The 23,767-nt window shown below is 45.5% G+C and overlaps 1 protein-coding gene across 3 annotated transcripts in view; it reads left to right on the forward strand.

Annotated features, from left to right (window-relative positions):
* Nucleotides 1–23,767, forward strand: part of ZFR (zinc finger RNA binding protein) — a 339,213-nt gene that overhangs the window by 76,329 nt on the left and 239,117 nt on the right. For all 3 annotated transcript variants that reach the window (XM_033933312.1, XM_033933330.1, XM_033933320.1), the window contains exon 9: nucleotides 12,539–12,821. In XM_033933312.1, the coding sequence (XP_033789203.1) occupies nucleotides 12,539–12,821 (283 nt within the window). The remainder of the gene's footprint in view (nucleotides 1–12,538; nucleotides 12,822–23,767) is intronic.

Consider the following 23,767-nt stretch of genomic DNA (forward strand, 5'->3'; position numbering starts at 1 on the left):
ACCCCTTCCGACGTCACTTACGTGTTCCGGAGGCAGAGGTGGCAAGTAAAGTCATCGCGGGACCTTCCTGCACTTCAGTGCGGCTGCCGACTCTGCTTCAGAATAAGTACGGCAACCGTGCTGAGGTGCAGGTGCCATTTAGAGCAGCTTGAAAGGTTCTGGATCCAGCCGGCTGTGTACCCCCCTAGGGCTGGCATCCGGGGCGATCTGCCACTGTATGAGGGGATAAAAAATAATAAAAAGAATGGATAAACTGACCGATTTAGACATGTCATACAATTATAACCTCAAAAATGTCATAAAATGTAATTCTAAACTCAAAAGACTCCAGACGAAAAGCAGACTAATAGAAAGGAAACCAGAAAAGACCAAACCCATAATACTAAGATCCAAATGCTAAAATCGGACATGTCCATTATGAAGAGATGTGTGGATCACTGCTAATTATAACGAGCGAGTCTTTAAAATATGAGACGGTAACGGATAGCCTGACCTGGTGGACGGAAGTGACAAATACTGGAGCCAAAACCAGAGCACTGTGATGAAACTTGAATATGGATACCTATTTATACTTTTGAGTAAAATTGCTATGCGAACATGTCATAGAAAAGAATAAATAATGTGTAAACTAAAAACCAAGAACAACATATTGTAACACTGAACTCAGAATTAATGAAATAACATGCTAAAAGAAGTTAAACCCCCCCCTAAAATAGGGCATATACATACTTAAAATGATGGCTGGTTACAAACAGTATGCCTAGACTATATAGACCTAACAGGCAAAAGTAAACGTATGGGAAATGAACAGTTGATAATACAGAATGTATCTTGAAAACATAAGCCGATAGTAGCTCAAAGACAAGCCGACCGGGTAGATGAAAAGTGAACCTGGGAAAGATCTAAATTATTGTACAAATGAGCTTCTATTAAAACCAAAAAATAAAACCACAGCACTTTGATATTTGATGTGTTAAAAGAGGTGCCAAAAAAGTGTCGGCAGTGGATTGAATGCACACTGATAGGGGAGGAGCATCGGGCTGTTAAAAAATGCTGCTTTAATAAATAAATGAAAATACTGGTGAAAAACTAAATAAAAACTCAAAACCATGATAAAATGCTGAACCTGAATGTAAAAGTAGCATAAAGACACCCGCAGTACTGTTAGTGCCAGAGCTGCTTAGAATAAAGAACCGTGCTGTACATGAGGAGAAAAAAGAAAGAATGAGGTGATAAGATGTAAAGTGCTGGCCCCTCACTGCACCACTTGATAAAACTAAGGAGCGATGTTCTAGAGCAGGGGTGCCCACACTTTTTGGGCTTGCGAGCTACTTTTAAAATGACCAAGTCAAAACGATCTACCAACAATAAAATCTAAAAATAAACCACAAAGCACACTGTACGCAGAGAAAATGTTAATAATCATTCCTATTCCGGGGTTTTTTCAAAGAAGTCAGAGTAGATAACTCTTTGCACTGTCACCTCAGTAACAACCATACTAAAATAGACAAATATTCCCCCTCCCTTTTTACTAAACCATGATAGCAGTTTTTAGCGCAGGGAGCTGCGCTGAATGCCCAGCACTGCTATCGACGCTCATAGGCTCCCTGCGCTAAAAACTGCTATTGCGGTTTAGTAAAAGGGACCATAGTGTAAAATATAGACAATAGATATAAATTCAGTCACATTTTGATCAGTAAATTTAAAATAAAATCATTTTTCCTACCTTGTTGTCTGATGATTTCATGAGTCTCTTGTTGCACTTCTTCTGACTGTGCATCCAATCTTTCTTCCCTTCTTTCAGCCTATATGCTTCCTATCCTCCTGACCGCATTCCCCTCCCCCCAACTTTTTCTTCCTCTCCTGCCCTTTCTTTCTTTCTTTCTTCATACCCCCTTTCTTTTTTTCTGTTTCTCTTCTTTCCTTCTGTCTCCCTGCCTGCTCTCTTTCTTTCTTTCTCCTTGCCCTCCCCAAGCCACTGCCAATGCCGCTACCATCGGGGAACAGGCTCCAAAGCTGCCGCCGCCGCCCCAAGCTCTCCCTACTTCGGGCCGACCAGCTTTCCTCTCCCCGACGGTAATTCTGCTGTCGGAGAGGAAGGCTGATCGGCCCAAGATCACAATCGATTGGGAGAAATGCTGCCTGGTCCTGCCTTCGCGGAAACTGAAAGTAGGCAGGACCCGGCAGCAAGAAGAGCAAATGGAAAGCTTCACTGACCTGTCTCCCGCCTTAGCCCGTAGCGAACGCATGCTTTGGGACTCTAACATGTGTGTTCTGGCTTCCTTTCTCTTCCCCCCCCCCTCCCCCAGACATAACTTCGGTTTTGGAGGGAAGAGAAGGGAAGCCGGTACGCACACATTAGAGCCCCGGAGCATAAGTTCACTACGGGCTAAGGTGAAATCTCCAAGCAGGCTTTTTTTTTTTTTTTTTTTAATGTTGAGCAGCAGCGGTAGCAGCAGAATTTAGCTGGGCGGTCATCTAAATTACCAGGCGGACCACCCGGCTGTAAGGCCCTAGGGAGAACACTGACGTACAGCAAGGAGCAGATTCTTTGCAAGTGCCTCGGAAGGAATCCTCACACTATATACAAGGAGTAGAGTCTTTGGGAGTGCATCGAGGTTCCTCAACCAAACCTCTGGAGCTTCGATCTATAGCCTCCAGTCCTATACACTCTTTGCTACCATCGGCTGCTTCCATCTCCGAGGCGAAGTCTCCTCGATCTTCGAGATCTGCTTCCAGGCACAGTTCTCATCGACGATCAAGGCCCTAATCGAGGCATCCTTCCAGGCATAGTTCTTCTTGTAAAGAAAGACCTTCTTCCACTAATCCTCAATCTACTCCAACTTCGACTAGACCACCGACTCCTCATTCGAGGTCTCCAATGCCGGACCTCGAGGAAACCTCGTCCAAGTCACCATATTCCTTTGATGCCTTTTTTCCTGCCGAAGCTTCATCTTCGACCCAGGCTGCCTCGATGTCCTCGAGTCCTTCTCGAGGCAAAGTATTGACAGATCAGCTATCTTTATCATCTTTTCTTCGTCAGATGGCTGTGGACTTGAATCTTCAATTAGATCAGTGGTTCCCAAACCTGTCCTGGGGGACCCCCAGCCAGTCAGGTTTTCAAGATATCCCTAATGAATATGCACGAGAGAGATTTGCACACCTGTCACTTCCATTATATGCAAATCTCTCTCATGCATATTCATTAGGGATATCTTGAAAACCTGATTGCCTGAATTAGATACTTGAAAACCTGACTGGCTGAATTAGATACTGGCTCCAAATACTCTAAGGAGTATCTAGAAGTCATGCATCTTCCTCAACCTCCAGCAGAGTCTCTTAAGCTTCCTCTTCATAAGCTTTTGAATCAGACTTTTGGTCGATGCATGGAAACACCTTTTTCCATACCAGCTGTTCCAGGAAAATTGGACTCTAGGTATAAAACTGTGCATCGCAAAGGGTTTGACAACTCTTGTCTAGTCCTCCTTGAAGAGGTCCCATTGTTCCAAGGTTTATGCCACAGTTCCTCCTGGAAGGGAAGGGAAAACGACGGACAAATTCGGACGTCGCATCTATCAAAATGCCATGATGTCCTCTAAAGTCCTCAATTATAATTTTCAGTTTATTACTTATTTTGAATTCCCTATTTCTCTATTACCAAAGTTCTTGACTTATTTGGATACTCAAAAGCACTTTGAATTCCAAGAAGTCCTGGCTTCTTTATCTCAACTCAGATTACATCTCCTACAGTCCTCTTATGATGCCTTCGAGTTGTCTTCCCGAGCAGCTGCTTGCTCTGTAGCTATGCGTCGTCTTGCCTGGCTTCGCACCATTGACATGGGCCCTAATCTTCAAGACCGCTTGGCTAATATCCCTTGTGAAGGCAATGACCTCTAAGATGAATCCATCGAGGCAGCCACCAAGAAATTGTCTGACCGTGAAATATCCTTTGCTTCTATTGTCAGACCCAAGTCAAATCCATCTCCTTCCAAACCTGCACGCCCTGCTCCTATCTATCAACAGCGTTTTACTCCGAGGACGGCTCCTTATAATCGCCCTCCTCTAAAGAAACAGCAGCCTCAGAAGCAACAAAATCTCAACCTACTGCTGCACCTAAGGCTACTCAGCCTTTTTAAAACAGAGCATAACCTCCACCGTTCTGACTCTGTCTTCTTTTCTCCCTATAGGAGGTCGTCTCCATTATTTTTACCATCGTTGGACGACAATTACATCCGACCTCTGGGTACTTTCCATCATCAGGGAAGGATACTCTCTTATTTCTCTCAGATTCTACCAGAGCTTCCTCCAAGTGAGTATCCTTCCAATCCACCCCAGACCGCCCTTCTTCTTCAGGAAGCTCAAGCTCTGCTTCGTCTCCATGCCATCGAACCAGTTCCTTTGGAACAGCAGAACAGGGGGTTTTACTCCCGTTACTTCCTTGTTCCGAAGAAGATGGGCGATCTGCGGCCCATTCTGGATCTCAGGGCTCTCAACAAATTTCTAGTCAAAGAAAAGTTTTGAATGTTGTCCTTGGCATCCCTTTATCCCCTTCTCGAGCAGAACGACTGGTTATGCTCTCTGGATCTCAAAGAGGCCTACACTCATATCCCCATTCATCTGGCCTCCTGTCAATACCTCAGATTTCGGGTGGGGAATCTGCATTATCAATACAGAGTACTACCCTTCGGTCTGGCTTTATTTCCCAGAGTGTTCACCAAGTGCCTTGTAATGGTAGCAGCAGCTCTAAGGAATCATGGTCTTCAGGTATTTCCCTACCTCGACGACTGGCTCATCAAAGGTCCACATCTCAAGGGGTTATTGTAGCGACCCAACGGACTACCTGGTTCTTACAAACTTTGGGATTCGAAATCAACTTTCTCAAATCTCAACTTCAGCCCTCACAGAATCTACAATTGGAGCTGTTCTGGACACTGTCCAACTCAGAGCATTCCTTCCACAACAACGAATGGAAGCTCTTCTTCAACTCTGTCATACAGTGTCTTCCCGCTCTTCCATCTCAGCGAGACACATGATGGTACTTCTGGGTCACATGGCCTCCACAGTACACGTGACTCCTTTTGCCAGACTTCACCTCAGAATTCCTCAGTGGACCCTGGCATCTCAATGGACGCAAGTTTGCGACCCTCTTTCTCGACACATATAAGTCACTCCTTCATTGAAGCAGTCTCTCCGTTGGTGGATGCTCTCTTCCAAGCTTTCCAGAGGCTTGCTTTTTCAAACGCCCCCCCATCAGAAGGTCTTCACGACAGACTCTTCGACCTACGCTTGGGGCGCTCATCTCGATGGTCTCCGTACTCAAGGCCTCTGGACCAGTACGAATCGTCAGTGTCATATCAATCTGTTGGAACTCAGAGCGATCCTCAAAGCTCTCAATGCTTTTCAACATCTGCTTCACGACCAAGTAGTCCTCATTCGGATGAACAACCAAGTCGCCATGTATTATGTCAACAAACAGGGAGGGACGGGGTCTGCCTCCCTTTGTCAAGAAGCTGTGAAGGTTTGGAACTGGGCAATCCGCCACAACACCTTCCTCAAAGCTGTCTACATTCAAGGGGCGAAGAATTGCTTGGTGGACAACTTGAGTCATCTACTGCAGCCTCATGAATGGACACTCCATTCCTCCCCTCTTCATCACATTTTTTCACAGTGGGGAACGCATCAGATAGACTTTTTTGCAGCTCCCCACAACTACAAACTGCCTCAATTCTGCTCCAGGATATACTCTCCTCTTCGCCTCAAGGCAGATGCTTTTCTTCTGTAATGGACGAATCTCTTCCTCTATGCATTCCCTCCATTTCCTCTCATTCTCAAGACTCTGGTCAAGTTGAAGAACGATCGTGCCACCATGATTCTAATTGCTCTTCAATGGCTGAGACAACCTTGGTACTCCCTTCTACTTCAACTCAGCAGCAGGGAGCCATACCTTCTACCAGTTTTTCCCTCTCTGCTTACACAGAGTCAAGGATCTCTGCTTCATCCCAACCTGCAGTCTGTACACCTGCCAGCTTGGTACCTCTCAACATAACCCCTCTTCAGTTTTCTCAATCTGTAAGAGATGTTTTAGAAGCTTCTAGGAAGCCTACCACTAGACAATGCTATCGCCAGAAGTGGACTAGATTTTCTACGTGGTGTTTTTCTCATCATAAGGAGCCTCAACATTCCTCCTTATCTTCTGTTTTGACTACCTTTTGCACTTATCGAATTCTGGCCTCAAGTCTACATCTATCTGAATCCATCTCAATGCAATTGCGGCTTTCCATCAGCCTATTGAAGGGAAACCCCTCTCTGCTCATCCAGTGGTTTCTAGATTCATGAAAGGACATTTCAATGTCAAACCTCCTCTCAAACAGTCTCCTGTGGTTTGTGACCTCAATGTTGTTCTTGCTCAACTGATGAAGTCTCCATTTGAACCAATTGATAAGGCTCATCTGAAGTATCTCACTTGGAAAGTGGTGTTTCAAGCTTTAGTTGCTGACCCACCATTCACAGTGTTCCATCATGACAAGGTGGTTCTTTGTACTCATCCTAAATTCCTCCCTAAAGTGGTCTCGGAATTTCATCTCAACCAATCCATTGTTCTTCCAGTGTTTTTTCCAAAGCCTCATTCTCATCCTGGAGAAGTTGCTCTTCATGCTCTGGACTGTAAACGTGCTTTGGCCTTCTATTTGGAACGCACCAAACCACACAGAACTGCTCCTCAACTTTTTGTCTCCTTCGATCCAAATAAATTGGGACATCCTAATTCTAAGCGTACCATCTGATGCAGACTGGAACTCATTTTCAGCGACAACCAGCGGTAGCAGGAAGCTCTTAACCTCCATAAAGGGAGCACGTTTCAAACAAATGGTAACAGAGCCCACTAGGGCCCAGGCGATCCTCGACCTGGTACTCACCAACGGGGAAAGCGACTCAGAGGTCTCAGTAGGAGATACGCTAGCCTCCAGCGACCACAACATAGTATGGTTCAACCTTAGGAAAGGCTTCCCTAGATCAAACACGAAAACAAAGGTACTCAATTTCCGGGGCACAGACTTCGCACGCATGGGAGATTTCGTCCATCAGACGCTGCAGGACCAAGCGGAGACCGATGATGTAGAAGCTAAGTGGTTAACACTGAAATCAACCATACATGAAGCAACTAGCCGCTTCATAAAATCAGTAAATAAACGACAAAGAAACAGACCTCAATGGTTCACCGCGGAGATCTCGCACCTCATTAAGGAGAAGAAAAAAGCGTTTCTCTCCTACAAGTGCACGGAGAAAAGAGAGGCAAAAGTAGAATATAGGACCAGGTCTACAGCGGTCAAAATGGCAGTTAGGGAGGCAAAACTTCGAGTGGAAGAAATTCTGGCAAAAACCATTAAAAAGGGGGACAAATCATTCTTCAGGTATATTAGTGACAGAAAAAGGAACACAGGCGGGATAGTACGCCTTAGAAGACCGGACGGAAGTTACTTGGAAGCAGATTCCGATAAAGCCGAACTACTGAATGAATACTTCTGCTCAGTCTTCACCTGTGAGGCACCGGGACACGGTCCGCAGTTGAAGGCAACACAAAGCACAGAAGACCCGTTTCAGAATTTTGAGTTCACACCAGGTGAAGTTTACAGTGAACTGGCAAGACTCAAGGTGAACAAAGCCATGGGACCAGACAATTTGCACCCAAGAGTGCTCAGAGAATTGAGTGATGTCCTGGTGAAACCGTTGGCTGAGCTATTCAATCTCTCCCTAAGTAAGGGGAAAGTTCCCCTGGACTGGAAATTAGCTAATGTCGTTCCTCTGCATAAAAAGGGTTGCAGGGCAGAGGCTGCGAATTATAGACCGGTGAGTCTCACATCAATAGTGTGCAAACTCATGGAAACACTAATTAAAAGCAAATTGGACACGATCTTGAATGAAGGGAATCTTCGGGATCCCAGTCAGCATGGATTCACCAAGGGTAGGTCCTGCCAATCCAATCTCATCAGCTTCTTTGACTGGGTAACAAGAAAGTTGGACTTGGGAGAGTCTTTGGACGTCGTGTACCTGGACTTCAGTAAAGCTTTTGACAGTGTCCCACACCGCAGGCTGCTAAGCAAGATGGAATCGATGGGGTTAGGAGAGACACTAACTGCATGGGTCAATGATTGGCTGAGTGGCAGACTTCAGAGGGTGGTGGTTAATGGTACCCTCTCTAAAACATCGGAGGTGACCAGTGGAGTGCCGCATGGCTCGGTCCTGGGTCCACTCCTTTTCAACATATTCATAGGGGATCTGACTCAAGGGCTTCAAGGTAAAATAACACTATTCGCCGATGACGCCAAACTATGTAATATAGTAAGTGAATGCAGTTTACAGAATTATATGGCGCAGGACCTGCTTACATTGGAAAGTTGGTCCTCAACCTGGCAGCTAGGCTTCAATGCCATGAAATGTAAGGTCATGCACCTCGGAAGCGGAAATCCATGCAGGACGTACTTCTTGAACGGCGAAACTTTAACTAGGACTTCAGCAGAACGAGATTTAGGAGTAATCATCAGTGCAGACATGAAAACTGCCAATCAAGTGGAGAAGGCTTCATCTAAGGCAAGGCAGATATTGGGTTGTATCAATAGAAGTTTCGTCAGCCGAAAGCCTGAAGTCATAATGCCGTTGTACAGGGCCATGGTGAGACCTCATCTGGAGTACTGTGTGCAATTCTGGAGGCCACATTACAGTAAAGATGTGCACAGAATTGAATCGGTTCAACGGACAGCCACCAGGATGATCTCGGGGCTCAAGGGTCTCGTACGAAGAGAGACTGAACGGATTGCAGCTCTACACTCTTGAGGAATGTAGGGAGAGGGGAGACATGATAGAGACATTTAAGTACCTCACGGGACGTGTCGAAGTGGAAGATGATATTTTCTTTCTCAGGGGACCCTCGGCCACAAGAGGGCATCCGCTCAAACTCAGGGGCGGAAAATTTCATGGCGACACCAGAAAGTATTTCTTCACAGAGAGAGTGGTTGATCATTGGAACAAGCTTCCAGTGCAGGTGATCGAGGCAGACAGCGTGCCAGACTTTAAGAATAAATGGGATACCCATGTGGGATCCCTACGAGGGTCAAGATAAGGAAATTGGGTCATTAGGGCATAGACAGGGGGTGGGTAAGCAGAGTGGGCATACTTGATGGGCTGTATCCCTTTTCTGCCGTCATCTTCTATGTTTCATCTCCAACTGGATGGCGGCTTGTTTCTCATTCTGCTATGCCCAGGCTAGATTACCCCTTCACAGTAAAGTCACAGCCCATAAAGTCAGAGTCATGGCAGCTTCAGTAGCTTTCCTCAGATCTATACCTATTGAGGAAATTTGTAAGGCTGCTACTTGGTCCTTGGTTCATACTTCCACTTCTCACTATTGTCTGGATATTTTCTCCAGATGGGATGGACAGTTTGGCCAACCAGTATTACAAAATTTATTCTCCTAAATTGCCAACACTCCCACCATCCCATTCTGGTTAGCTTGAAGGTCACCCATATGTGAGAATACCTGCCTGCTTGTCCTGGGATAAAGCACAGTTACTTACTGTAACAGGTATTATCCAGGGACAGCAGGCAGCTATTGTCACAACCTCCCCACCTCCCCTGGTTGGCTTCTCTGCTAGCTATCTGAACTGAGGAGACGCGCTCTGCGCTAGCAGGGAAGGCACTCGTGCATGCGCGGTGTGGGCGACTCGAAACTTCTTCAAGCAAGTCTGCTTGTGAGGCGTCCGCATCTGGGCTCCGTCGATGACGTCACCCATATGTGAGAATAGCTGCCTGCTATTCCTGGATAAAACACCTGTTACGGTAAGTAACTGTGCTGTACCTGCATATAATGTGTACAGTGCTTCATATATCTAATAGTGCTATAGAAATAATTAGTAGTACAGGTACAAGATCCTTTATCCAGAATCCTTGAGACCAGGTATATTTCAATTTTGGGAATTTCCAAAATCCTTGAGACCAGGTATATTTCAGTTTTGGGAATTTTTTGGTTTTTGGAATGGTAATGTTAAGTCTGAAAAAGACGGACTGTAAAATCATAAAATTGCCACCAAACTTATTTTTATTTCAAAATAAGGCAAACATTAAGCATTTCAAACACAAACTTGTTCATCAAAGAGCCGTCAGTATTATCATATGCCTGCACTGGCTGACATCTTCCTGCCTCAAATTTTCAATTAGGACAGATATAAAATACAGTCAAACCTTGGTTTGCGAGCATAATTCGTTCTAGAATCAAGCTTGTAATCCAAAGCACTCGTATATCAAAGTGAATTTCCCCATAAGAAGAATGGAAACTCAGACGATTTGTTCCACAACCCAAAAACTTTAATACAAAATACTATACGTATTTGTACTGCAAGACTTTGCTCATTTAGAATAGTCACAACACTCCTGCAGCGACAGAGAGAGAACTGTCGGCTCAGCTGTGATCTGTGTATACTGTATGTACTTGTATTGCAAGACATTGCTTGTATATCAAGTTAAAATTTAATCGAATGTTTTTGCTTGTCTTGCAAAACACTTGTAAACCAAGTTACTTGCAATCCAAGGTTTTACTGTATATAATAAAATAAAAAGTACAAGTGTTCATCCCAACAATTTTCCCAACACTGACAACAGCTGATGAGCGATCACCATGTTATGGAAGGTGTGTGCACAATTTAGGAAAGAGTCGCAGTGCTCACAAAGAGCTTTGTAAAAGGGGCCAAAAGAGTGCACATTACGGGGAAAGAGTCGCAAACAAACACTTCAAACACAAACTTGTTCCAAACATAGTCTTTAGTCACACACAGTCTTAGTCAAAAATTTAACATGCATCATCTTCTGTTTATATTCGGCTATCTGATGATGGTGCACGAACATTGACAGTCTCTTTAAATACTTCTTCCAGTGTCATCTGTCTAATTAACAAAGATTTCTGTTTCAGTAGACTCTTTGAGTATATTGCCATAATCTCATGCTCACTGATAAATTCACGTTGATCCATGCCAGCAATTAACTGGTTACACATTATCATAATATGTATAGGGGTTTTTTTTTTTCTCCAGTGTTCATAAGGTCTTCATCATCCCTACTATATCCTCAAGTGTTTCTTTATTTAATACCATTTCAGCAATCTTGCCATCACTGGAGGAATGCATGACAGGTGCATTTTTGTCAATATTTAGCAGTTCATTAATATCAACTGCTTCTAACTTATTAACATTTTCAGATGATAGATTTCTGGCATAAGCTGTGAGGTTTGATATGATCAGCGTTTCATCACTGACTTGAAAACCTTATAAGTTTTTTCTATAGCAGGGACGTCTAACCTTAACCCTCGCCAGGTCAGGTTTTCAGGATTTTCCCCAATGAATATGCATGAGATCTATTTGCATACAATGGAGGCAAACATTGTATGCAAATTCATTGGGGAAATCCTGAAAACCCGACTGCATTGTGGCCCTTGAGGACCAACATTGGACAGTCCTCTCTACAGGTTCATTTTCATCAAACATTATTGATAGTCAAAGTTTATGCCAAGCATTTTGTAATGCTAATCTAGTTTCTTCTTTCTAGGCATTGGCAATCTTAAGATTGGCATTGGCATTATTAAGATTGAACTCCTTGAGAAAGTCTTGAATTCTTATGTTTCTGTTAATTGCATCAGGCATGCAATTTAGAAGGCTGTAGTAAGGATGTCACTTTGGGTGGGAGTGTAATGGCAGAAACATTTTTCACAAGAAGTTCTTGAGATGGATATGCAGAGCAGTTGTCTAGAAGCAGTAAAACTTCACAGTTCTTTTCCAGTTTAGCTTCTCTACAATGAACTCTTTCTGCTGGCACAAAGTGGTTATGGAACCAATCGCTAAATTTTCTCTGATTACCCATGCTTTCTTGTTAGCGTAATAGTCTACAGGTAGATGACGTACACTCTTGAAATATGGATGTTGGCTTTTTCCAGTCACTGCCAACTTTAATTTGTGTGTGCCCATAGCATTGGTACATGCAACAGTTACCCTGCCCTTTGTGTCCTTAAAACCAGATGTTGCTCATTCATCAACTGCTGTCTCTGTTTTTCTAGGAACATAGCACCAATAGAGAGCTGTTTCATCAGTATTGTAAATTTTGTTCAGGACCAAGGTTTCCATCAGATATGCTCCTTAGCAAACTCATCAGTGTAACTTCCAGCTGCCTCGTAATCAGCAGAAGCTTTTTCACCACATATTTTGAGATATTTAACACTATGACTTCCTTAAGTTTCTGCAGCCAACCTTCTGAATATTCACAATTCTTGATGGATCTTATACATGTAGTAGTATTTTTGTTGCTATCTGCAGAGAACCTTTGTTAAAGTAAGCTACTTTGTCTTGTTGATTTGCTGTGAATTATACCATGAATATATGTTTTGCATGCTCAAGGTTGTGTTGGTTGTCAGTCTACACACATTTTTAAATAATTTATATGCCTCTATCACAAATACAAAATTGTGTGGGTGGATCATTAAATGGTTGCTTTCTTTTAACAGGTAGTTAAGCTGCACACAAAACTCGGCAAACCCATTCCTTCAACTGAACCAAATGTTGTTTCCCAGTCTGGTACTTCAGTATCTGGGTCCAAATCAGCTTCCTCCACTTCAGGTGGTACAGCTGTCAATAACTCTGTTAACTCTTCAGTACCTTCCACGGCTGTAAAAATTCTTACTCCCACTATAAGCTCTTCTCTTGGCTCCACGACTAGCAACAAAGCAGCCATTGTCTCCACTAATAACATCATAAAGAAAATAACTACACCTAAAATTAACTTTGTAGGTAAGTTAAATATTTTTTTCCCCATTTTTGAGTGTAAAATTGATATTTTGGAGCGTGTTTGTTAGGACTGTGTTCCACCAGATGTTACAAAGCCTTTCCACTTAATGCAGACTGGAGACATACAAAAGGAATCCCTCTGTATATTAGTCTTGATTTCCAAAGTTTATAAGAAGATAGACCACTTGCCTTTTGAGTAAACTGTTTTTTTTTTTTTTGTTGTTGTTGTTGTTTTGCTGGATGGTAAGCTTAGGAGCTGGTAATTGGTGTATTGCTTAAATCTGTTAAGTGTTAGCAGTGTTGATATATTATACTGTGTTCTTTTTCTTGAAAAAATGTTAAATACAGTGGAACCTTGGTTTACGAGCATAATTAGTTCCAGAAGCATGCTCGTAAACCAAATTGCTCTTATATCAAAGCAAGTTTCCCCATAGGAAGTAAGGGAAACTGCATTGATTGGTTCCACCACCTCCCCCCCCCCCCCCCCCGAGGCTACTGGCGCTGCTCCATTCTCCCCCCCCTTGAGGAATCCGACGCTGTTCCAAACCCCTCCCCGCGATCCGGCTTCCCCCCCCCCCCCGCGAACCGGCATCCTCCCCCCACTCGCGTTGCCCCCCCCTCCACCGTGATCCTACTTCCCCCCCCCCCCCCCGAGCACGTCAATGGCACTTCCTTTACCCGACTTGGCACCAGTGCCGGTGCCCGAAGATGCTCCCTCTTCTGGCGCGGCCTGGGCTAGGCGGTGCATTGGAGATCCTCCCTCTTCTGGGCTGGGCTGGGCTGGACTGGCTTTGAGCATTTGCGCATGCTCAAAGCCTTCTGGTCTCGCTCTCTCTGAGATTTGAGTATGCGCAGGTAAATTAGCAATATATTAAAAATATTTTATTTTTATTTGCTTATAATGTCATTTGAAAGCTGCTTGATGGCCTATGTAAAATAAGTTTTTATTTCTTGAATAATAAATCATGATTTTAGTGCTAACTGAAAAGCCAAAGGTTGACTAGACATAGAGTATAAATTATATTCTCACCCTTAGGGGAAGTGTTTCTCAAGCTTTTCCTGGAATAAACCCCTAGCCAGTCCATTTTCTAGGATATCTCCCCCAAACTATGCATACGAGAGATTTGAATACATTGCCTCTACTGCATACAAATCTGTCTCATGTATATTCATTACATTACATTAGTGATTTCTATTCCGCCATTACCTTGCAGTTCAAGGCGGATTACATATGAGTTGTCAGGACATTTAGGAGTACATTAGGAGTTGTCTGGACATTTTCATAGGTGCTAAAGGGTGAAGTGGATTGCAAATGGGGCTTGAGATGGATCTTGCTGTGTTAGTTTGTCTTTATGGAGTTTTTGAATAGAAGGTTTTTTATTTATTTTCTGAAGGTTTTGTAGTCTGCGGTCGAGATCAGTAAGTTGGAGAGTTGGTGGTCTAGTTTTGCTGCTTGGGTGGCTAGGAGGGCATATGAGATACCCTGAAAATAAAATTGGTTAGAAGGGTATACCAGGAATTGCTTGATAAAACACTTCTTTAGAGCATGAATAAGGCATTGAAACAGGTTATTTTAAGGAACTGCACAGATTGACAACGTAACTGGGTTTGGGTACTGTCAATCTAGGACTTTTCAGGAGTCTTAAACACAGTGAATAGATTTTTAAAATCAGTAGCTAGTTATATGGGGCCTCTTGCTTTAAAATATAAACTTAAAAACTAGCATAAATTCACCTTCCATAGTGTCGCCCTTACTGTTCCAGACCAGTGGGTTAGTTATGTTCATTGACCATCAGGTGAAGTTAGAAGCAACAAAGAACTACCTTATATAGGTCCCCTCTGACCCCACATCCCCTCAGTATTTTCTATTTCCAAGCAGGTGGATGGTCATAGCTATCGGCTCTTAATACTGGATATGCCATTCCTGGTCCGATTGGCAGGGCTGGTTTTAGACATAGTGGGGCCCAGGGCAGAAATTAAGAAGGGGGCCCCCTACCCCCCCTGTTCGTGATCTTCCCATCATTACTACCACAAGACTAAGGAAAAGCTCTAGGTATGGACTCATTCCACCCTTACCTCCAGCACCCCTTACCACTCCCGTCCCTCCGGGTCTCCTTATCTATAGCTGTACTGAGATTCAAACTGTCTTTATTTTTTGAGTTTTCCTTATATCGCCTCACTTCTATTGTATTTAACTCAGACATGCCATGATCTTTTGTTATTTATACTCCTATGTTACTTGTACCCTTACCTCTATGTACAATCCTCTATTTTAACTCCTGTTAACCGCATTGAACTTCACGATGTACTGCAGTATACAAATAAAATTTTATGTTCTGTTAATACAACTTTAATTCTTTATAGTTGTGGGAGGGGGAAGAGGAGGCAACACCTACATCAACAGTCAAGTTAGAATAGGGTCATTAAATGCAGTGGCTTACCTAGTATATATGACAGCCAGTGCTGATCATTTTTTAACAACCCCCTCCTCTATATAAAAAAGTTATTTTTTGTAATAATCCATGAATCACACAACAAGGGTGCACCTTGGAAAAGACAATATCTTAAACATTGCAGTGAGCACTAGAACACAAACACACGCATTGTAAAACTAAACAAGCCAGATACTGCAGTCAATTGATCCTGTACAGTCAATGCTAACAGAAAGCCATGTCCTTTTCATACACACAGAACACAGATACACACTTGCACAATATGGAATAATCACAAACTAAAAATAGAAATATATAGACAAAAGTTAAACTGAACCGCAAAGAAACCAGTCTCTGCATACAATGCAAAACCACAGAAACAGTGACACATGCGCCCTAATACTGTGCAAAATATAAAGACAGTAGATGTAAATTTGAAAAAACTGATAGATGATAATCATCACTTTACAAATTAACAAATAGAAACAAATAACGAGAAATAAGAAAATATCGTTTCAAAGGTCCCGCGGCAACAAGGGGGCATCAGTGGAAAATCAGGGGCGGGAAACTGCACGGTGACACTAGGAAGTTCTTCACTGAAAGGGTGGTTGATCGCTGAAATAGTCTTCCACTTCAGGTTATTGAGGCCAGCAGCGTGCCAGATTTTAAGGCCAGATGGGACAGACATGTGGGATCTATCCGCAAAGATAGATAGGGAGGGTCATTGGAGTGGGCAGACTTGATGGGCCGTGGCCCTTATCTGCCGTCTATTTCTATGTTTCTATTAGACTAATCCATTTTTCAATTAGCTTTCAGAGGCCAAATCTTTCTTCAAGACAGTACAGTATACTGCTGTTATGGTATCCTGTCCTGACCTGAGAAAAGGGGTTTAGTCTAAAAAAAAAAAATGCCTTAGATTTCCTATTTATAAACTTTTACAGTTACAATACTACTTGATTCTATGTAAAGCAACAAAAATTTTCTGCCTTCCATGCAACATCTGCCCTCTCTCTTTGCCTCTTCCACCCTTCCATTTACTGTCCACCCTCTCTCTGCCCCTTCCATTCACTGTCCACTCTCTCTCTGCCCCTTCCATTCACTGTCCACTCTCTCTCTCTCTCTCTTCCATATGGCATCTTTCCTCTATCTATGTCCCTTCAATAAACTGTATATCCTGTGCCCTTTCTCTCCTTTGTACATGATTCATTTCAGCTTCACCCCCTCTCCATTTTTCTGTCTCCAACCCCTCCCCTATGCTCTGGCATTTCTCTCTTCTCCTTTCCTTCCCACTCCACCCCATGGTCTGGCATCTCTATCTCCTTTCCTTCCCTCCCCCCCCATTCCCTGGCATCTCTACCTTTCCCTCCTTACTCTGGCACCTCCTCGCCTTCTTTTCACTCTCTGGTCTGGCATTTGTCTCCTTAGTTTCCCTTCCCCCTCCCCCCCCATTCCCTGGTATCTCTCTCTTCTACTTCAATTTCCCACTCCATTATCTGGCATCTCCTCTCCTTCCTTTCTCTCTCTCCCTCCTTTCTTCCTTCCTTTCCCCTGGTCTGGCACCTGTCTCCTTCCCTCCCCCATACCCTGGCATCTCTTCCTCCCCCTCCATGGTCTGGTATCTCTTTTCCTTTCCCTCCTTCCCATGGTCTTGGCATCTCTATTTCCTCTCCCTTCCCTAGTCTTCCTTCTCCCTCCTTCACTCTCCCCAAATGGGTGCAGCAGCATTTCTCTTCCTCCCCCCCCTTCTTCCCTGTCTCACACACCCATTGGCAATGCAGTATTCACAACTCGCTGCTCTTGCTTGCTCTGGGCCTTCCTCGCTGCCGGGTCCCACCTACTTTCTGTTTCCACAAAGGCAGGACCTGGCAGTGAAGAAGGCCTGAATCAAGCAAGAGCAGCAAGTTGTAAGCTTCCCTCCCTCCCTTTGACTCCCTCACTACCCTATCTCCCACCTTAGCCTGTAGCAAATTGAATCTGTACTCCGGGGTTCTAACTGTAGCACTGTGCGTTCTGGCTTCCCATCTCCTCTCTCCCCCCTCACGAAGTAACTTCCGGTTTCTGAGGAGAAGAAGGGAAGCTGGCACACACAGTGTTACTGTTAGAGCCCTGGAGCATTGGTTCAATTTGCTTGCTGGCACTTTAAAAAAACAAAGTCAGGCTGAGGTGGGAGTCGAACACTGAGCTTCCAGCGGCTCTTCAGGCTGTGCCGAGTCAGCCCGGGGAATTCCCAAGGCGGTGAGAGAGGTTTTTAAAAATGTTGAGCAGCGGCGGCAGCATTTGTGACTACTCATCTAAATTAGCTGGCTAAAAGATGCTAGGGAGAACACAGCTCTTCTCCTTTTTCTTTCTTTCTCTGGCATCTATCTCCCTCCTTCCCCCCCCCCCCGTTCGAATAGGCAGCTTTCTTTCATACCCCTCCCTCCCAGTTAGGTGCGGCATATCTATACCCCTCCCCCACCATGGAATCCGGTACCACGGGGTCGAGCCCCCTCCAGTGCTTCAGCGAGGAACACACTCGATGCAAGGAGCAGAGTCTTTGCGAATGCAAGGAGCAGAGTCTTTGCGAGTGCCTCCATTGGAGCCGTTTCACTTGATGCAAGGAGCAGAGTCTTTGCAAATGCCTCCATTGGAGCTGTTCACCCCGACGGGATTCGAGCCTCTACAGCACCCATCCCTGCTTCGATCGACCGCTTCCAGCCCCAACCATTACCTGGGGGCCTCAGTGAAGACCTACTCGCCTCGCCCATTGAGGCCGACCTCTCGACACAGTCCGCATCACTGATCGAGGCACTCCTCAAGGCACTCATCCAGGCAGGCCTCGCCTCGTCGGAAGCAAGCATACCTGGAGTATTTACCACCAACTACTACTCCCCTACCGATGCCAGAGCCTACTTTTCTTTTCCTTTAAAAGGTCATTAATCTTAGTCTTCTTACTTTTTTCATTTAAAAGGCCATTTACATTTAAACTGATCAATCATTCTTAACATTATCTCATATTTTTTAATTATTTCAAAATAATTAAAGCATTTTTAATCAATTCTTTTTATATTCTTTCTCCAATGACCCTATCCTTGTGTGCAAACCTTAAATGTTTTTTTTTGTTTGTTTGTTTCTTTTTCTTTAATAAATTGTATAAATCGTATTTCTACCCTTTACCTATTTGTTCCAGTTTGTATCAGTAGAACATAATGATTAGTATGTATTATTTTTTCTCATTTGTATTTGTCATCCCTGCCTTTTATTGTATATTAGAATTATGTAATACGCATTGAAATATTGGATATTGCGTAAAATCAAAATTTATTAAACTTGAAACTTAAACTTGACACGATGGGATCTCTCTCACCTTCTCGATCCCTGTCCCCAATGGATCCGGAGGCCTCGACCTCATTGAGCCCATCTCAGGGCCCTGCAACAGCTGATCAATTGTCCTTCTCCTCGTTCCTTCGACAGATGGCTGATGACATGGACATCCCCCTAGATAGGGGGTCCAAATTCTCAAAAGAATACGTCGAGACTATGTGCCTCCCTCAACCACCTGCGGAGTCCCTCAAGGTTCACTTACACAAGCTGCTGGACCAAACCTTTGCACGGTGCCTCGAGACACCTTATTCGATCCCCGCAGATCCAAGTAAATTGGACACCAGATACCGCACTGTCCATCGTAAGGGGTTCGGCGGCTCGCAGCTCTCCCACCAATCCCTTTTGGTGGAGTCCTTACTGAAGCGGTCCCATCCCTCCCAGGTCTACGCCTCTGTCCCACCTGGTAGAGAGGGAAAGACCATGGACCGGTTCGGCAGGAGAGTTTACCAGAACTCCACGATGGCCTCGAGAGTTCTGAATTACAACTTCCACTTCACAACATATTTGTTGTTTCTTTTGTCCGTACTCCAGAAGTTTATGCCCTACGTGGATCCTAGGGCTCAGTTCGAGTACCAGGAGGCGCTGGCCTCGTTATCCCAACTTCGAGTACAGCTTATGAAATCCTCCTACGATGCCTTCGAGCTGGCGGCTCGGGCTGCAGCATGTTCAATGGCTATGCGCCGGCTGGCGTGGCTGCGGACCATCGACATGGATCCCAACCTCCAGGACAGGCTTGCCAATGTTCCATGCGCCGGCTCCGACCTCTTTGATGAGTCCATCGAGGCGGTAACCAAGAAGCTCTCGGACCATAAGAAGTCCTTCCAGTCCATCCTGCGTTCGAAGCCCAGGCCTGCTCCTCCTCGTCAATCACGCCCACCGTTGATCTACTAGCGGCGTTACCCCCCCCCCCCCCCCGAAACAGGCTCCCCCCATCCGACAGCCTGTGAAGAGGCGGCACTCGCAGAAACATCAGCAAAAGCCTCAACCATCTGCTGTCCCTAAGGCTCCTCAGCCCTTTTGACTGTCTCAAAGAGGGCATAACCTCTGTTGCTCTGCCATTTTCAGTGATTCCACCTATCGGAGGTCGCATCCATCATTTTTTCCATCAATGAACGTCTATCACCACCGACCTCTGGGTCCTCTCCATCGTCAAGAAGGGATACCCCCTTCAATTCCACCAGGTTCCTCCAGAACATCCTCTAAGAGAGTATCCTTCCAACTTGACACAGACCGCCCTTCTTCTTCAGGAATTCCAGGCCTTGCTGCAGCTTGGGGCTGTCGAGCCGGTCCCTCGGGACCAACAGAACAAGAGGTTTTACTCCCGATACTTCCTTGTTCCGAAGAAGACGGGCGATCTGCGACCCATCTTGGACCGCAGGGTGCTCAACAAATTTCTGGTCAAAGAAGTTTCGAATGTTGACCCTGGCATCCCTGTACCCCCTCATCGAGCAGAACGACTGGTTATACTCTGGATCTGAAGGAGGCCTACACTCACATCCCCATTCATCCGGCCTCCCGCCAATTTCTCAGATTCCGGGTGGGAAATCTTCATCTGCAATACCGAGTGCTCCCCTTCGGCCTGGCCTCATCCCCCAGAGTCTTCACCAAGTGCCTAGTAATGGTAGCCGCTGCACTCAGGAACCACGGCCTCCAGGTGTTCCCTTACCTGGATGACTGGCTCATCAAGGATTCCACGTCTCAAGGAGTCACCCTCGCGACTCAGAAGACAGTTTGGTTACTACAACATCTGGGTTTTGAGATAAACTTTCCAAAATCCCATCTACAGCCTTCCCAGACTCTCCCCTTCATCGGGGCGATTCTGGATACTACCAGGCTCCGAGCATTCTTCCCTCCCCCACGCATGGAGGCTCTGCTTTATCTCTGCCACTCAGTGTCCTCTCGCCCGTCCATCCCGGCGAGACAGATGATGGTCCTACTAGGCCACATGGCCTCCACAGTACATGTGATTCCGTTTGCCAGACTTCACCTCAGGACTCCTCAGTGGACCTTGGCGTCTCAGTGGTCCCAGACGTCCGACCCTCTGACTCAACATATCCAGGTCACTCCTGCTCTGCAACAGTTTCTTCGCTGGTGGATGCTATCCTCCATTCTCTCCAGAGGTTTGTTGTTCCAAACCCCCCGCCATCAGAAAGTCCTCACGACCGACTCGTCGACTTATGCCTGGGGGGCCCATCTGGACGGCCTCTGCACCCAGGGTTACTGGACCAGCGCGGACCGCCAGTGCCACATCAATCTTCTAGAACTCAGGGCAATCTTCAATGCTCTCCAGACCTTTCAACATCTCCTTCGCAACCAGGTTGTCCTCATTCGCACAGACAACCAGGTCGCCATGTACTATGTGAACAAGCAGGGAGGCACGGGATTGGCCTCCCTCTGCCAGGAAGCTCTGAAGGTGTGAGATTGGGCGACTCGCACCAACACCTTCCTCAGAGTGGTCTACATTCAGGGGGCGGACAATGCCTTAGCAGACAGCTTGAGCCGTCTCTTGCAACCTCACGAGTGGACTCTCAACTCCACGCCCCTTCATCACATCTTTTCCCTGTGGGGAACGCCTCAGATAGACCTCTTTGCAGCCCTCCTCAACTTCAGACTGCCTCACTTCTGCTCCAGGATCTACACCCCTCAGCGCCTCGAGGCAGATGCATTCCTCCCGGACTGGACGGATCGCTTTCTATATGCGTTTCCTCCATTTCCTCTCATTCAAAAGACTCTGGTCAAGCTGAAGTCAGACCATGCCACCATGATCCCGATTGCCCCACGGTGGCCCAGGCAACCTTGGTACTCCCTTCTACTCCAACTCAGCAGCAGGGAGCCATACCTCCTGCCAGTTTTTCCATCTCTGCTTACACAGCATCAGGGATCTCTGCTTCACCCCAACCTGCAGTCTCTACACCTGACAGCTTGGTTCCTCTCAACGTAACCCCTCTACAGTTTTCTCAACCAGTGAGGGACGTCCTGGAAGCTTCACGGAAGCCTGCTACTAGACAATGCTACCACCAGAAATGGACTAGATTCTCTGCTTGGTGTGTCTCTCAGCGCCAGGAGCCTCAACACTCCTCTTTGTCTTTGGTTTTGGACTATCTTTTGCACCTGTCTCATTCTGGCCTTAAGTCTTCCTCAATACAAGTCCATCTCAGTGCAATCGCTGCTTTCCATCAGCCTCTTCAAGGGAAATCTCTATCTGCTCATCCTTGGTTTCCAGATTCATGAAAGGACTGTTCCATGTCAATCCTCCCCTCAAACCGCCTCCAGTGGTTTGGGACCTCAATGTTGTTCTTTCACAACTTATGAAGCCTCCATTTGAACCTCTTCACAAGGCTCACCTGAAGTATCTCATTTGGAAAGTGGTGTTTCTCATGGGCCTCACTTCTGCCCGAAGAGTCAGTGAGCTACAAGCCTTGGTTGTGGACCCACCTTTTACAGTATTCCATCATGACAAGGTGGTTCTCTGCACGCATCCGAAATTCCTTCCTAAAGTTGTCTCAGAATTTCATCTCAACCAATCCATTGTGCTTCCAGTGTTCTTTCCGAAGCCACATTCTCACCCTGGAGAATCTGCCCTGCATACCCTGGACTGTAAGTGTGCTTTAGCCTTCTACCTAGAACGCACCAAGTCTCACAGAACTGCTTCTCAACTTTTCATCTCCTTTGATCCGAACAAGTTGGGACATCCTGTTTCTAAGCGCACCATCTCCAACTGGATGGCAGCTTGCATCTCATTCTGCTATGCCCAGGCTGGATTGCCCCTTGACAGAAAAATCACAGCCCATAAGGTCAGAGCGATGGCAGCTTCTGTAGCCTTCCTCAGATCAACGCCGATTGAGGAGATTTGTAAAGCTGCCACTTGGTCCTCGGTTCATACCTTCACTTCACACTGCTGTCTGGATACTTTCTTCAGACGAGATGGACAGTTTGGCCAAAATGTATTGCAAAATTTATTCTCCTAAGTTGCCAACTCTCCCTCCATCCCATTCTGGTTAGCTTGGAGGTCACCCATTAGTGAGAATACCTGCCTGCTTGTCCTGTGATAAAGCAATGTTGCTTACCATAACAGTTGTTATCCAGGGACAGCAGGCAGCTATTCTCACAACCCACCCACCTCCCCTGGTTGGCTTCTCTGCTAGCTATCTGAACTAAGGAGACGCACCCTGGTCTGGGCAGGAAGGCACTCACCCATGCGCGGTGTGGGCGACTCGAAACTTCGAGTTTTTCTTCAAAGAAGCGTCTGCATCGGGGCTCCGTTGGATCACGTCACCCATTAGTGAGAATAGCTGCCTGCTGTCCCTGGATAACAACTGTTACGGTAAGTAACATTGCTTTTTGTGCTTTCCCAGATTATTTTTCTCATTTATTACTCTATTTCATTTTCAGTCCTTTTCCTTTGACTAATTTAACTTTTTCCCAAGGTTCGGTTTTTGTGCCTTCGGCCCACCCCAAGCCTTCTTTCAGACCGAGAGTGTCAAACCCTTTTTGCATCATTTTTACTCGACCGTCCCAGACCATAGAGTCTTTCGATCTCGTGTCAGCTGCCTTTCCCTACACGTCAAAGTCTTTTAGTGGATTCAAGTGGTGCACTTGGTGCAACAGGACCATCTAATCTAATCTTCCATTTGTGCGTCACTCATACCTATACAGGCTCTAGGCAACTTACAGAGGGAGGGAATAGAAGAGGGCAGGGAGGACTATGGAGGGCTAGAAAGAGTGGAGAGGAGAGAAGCATGTAGGTTCAGTAGTTGAAGGGAAGAATTTTACAGATTCTTCCGGAGTAGAGGTGTCGTTAAGCTTGTAGGTTCAGTTGTCATAGAGGAAGGTTTTCAACTTCTTCCAGAATAGGGTGTGACTAGTTTCTGTTCGGATCGCTTCTGGTAGGGCGTTCCAAGTTTTTATGCCCAGGAATGTTAACATCAAGTGCATTTGGGTCTCAGCCCAGGAGTATCGCAGCTTCATGGGCTGAGTCTTGGGTGGTCAATCCAGTTGAAATTTGTAGGGCGGTGACGTGGTCGTCTCGCCATACTTTTACCTAGTTTTACAGAGTGATGTGGCAACACAAGAGGACACAGCTTTTATGGCCTCTGTTTTGCACCCTAGATAATGCTATTACTCTGGTACGTCACCATTTGTACAGAATCCGTA

This window comes from Geotrypetes seraphini, chromosome 1, assembly GCF_902459505.1.
Source record: "Geotrypetes seraphini chromosome 1, aGeoSer1.1, whole genome shotgun sequence".
Lineage (NCBI taxonomy): Eukaryota > Metazoa > Chordata > Amphibia > Gymnophiona > Dermophiidae > Geotrypetes > Geotrypetes seraphini.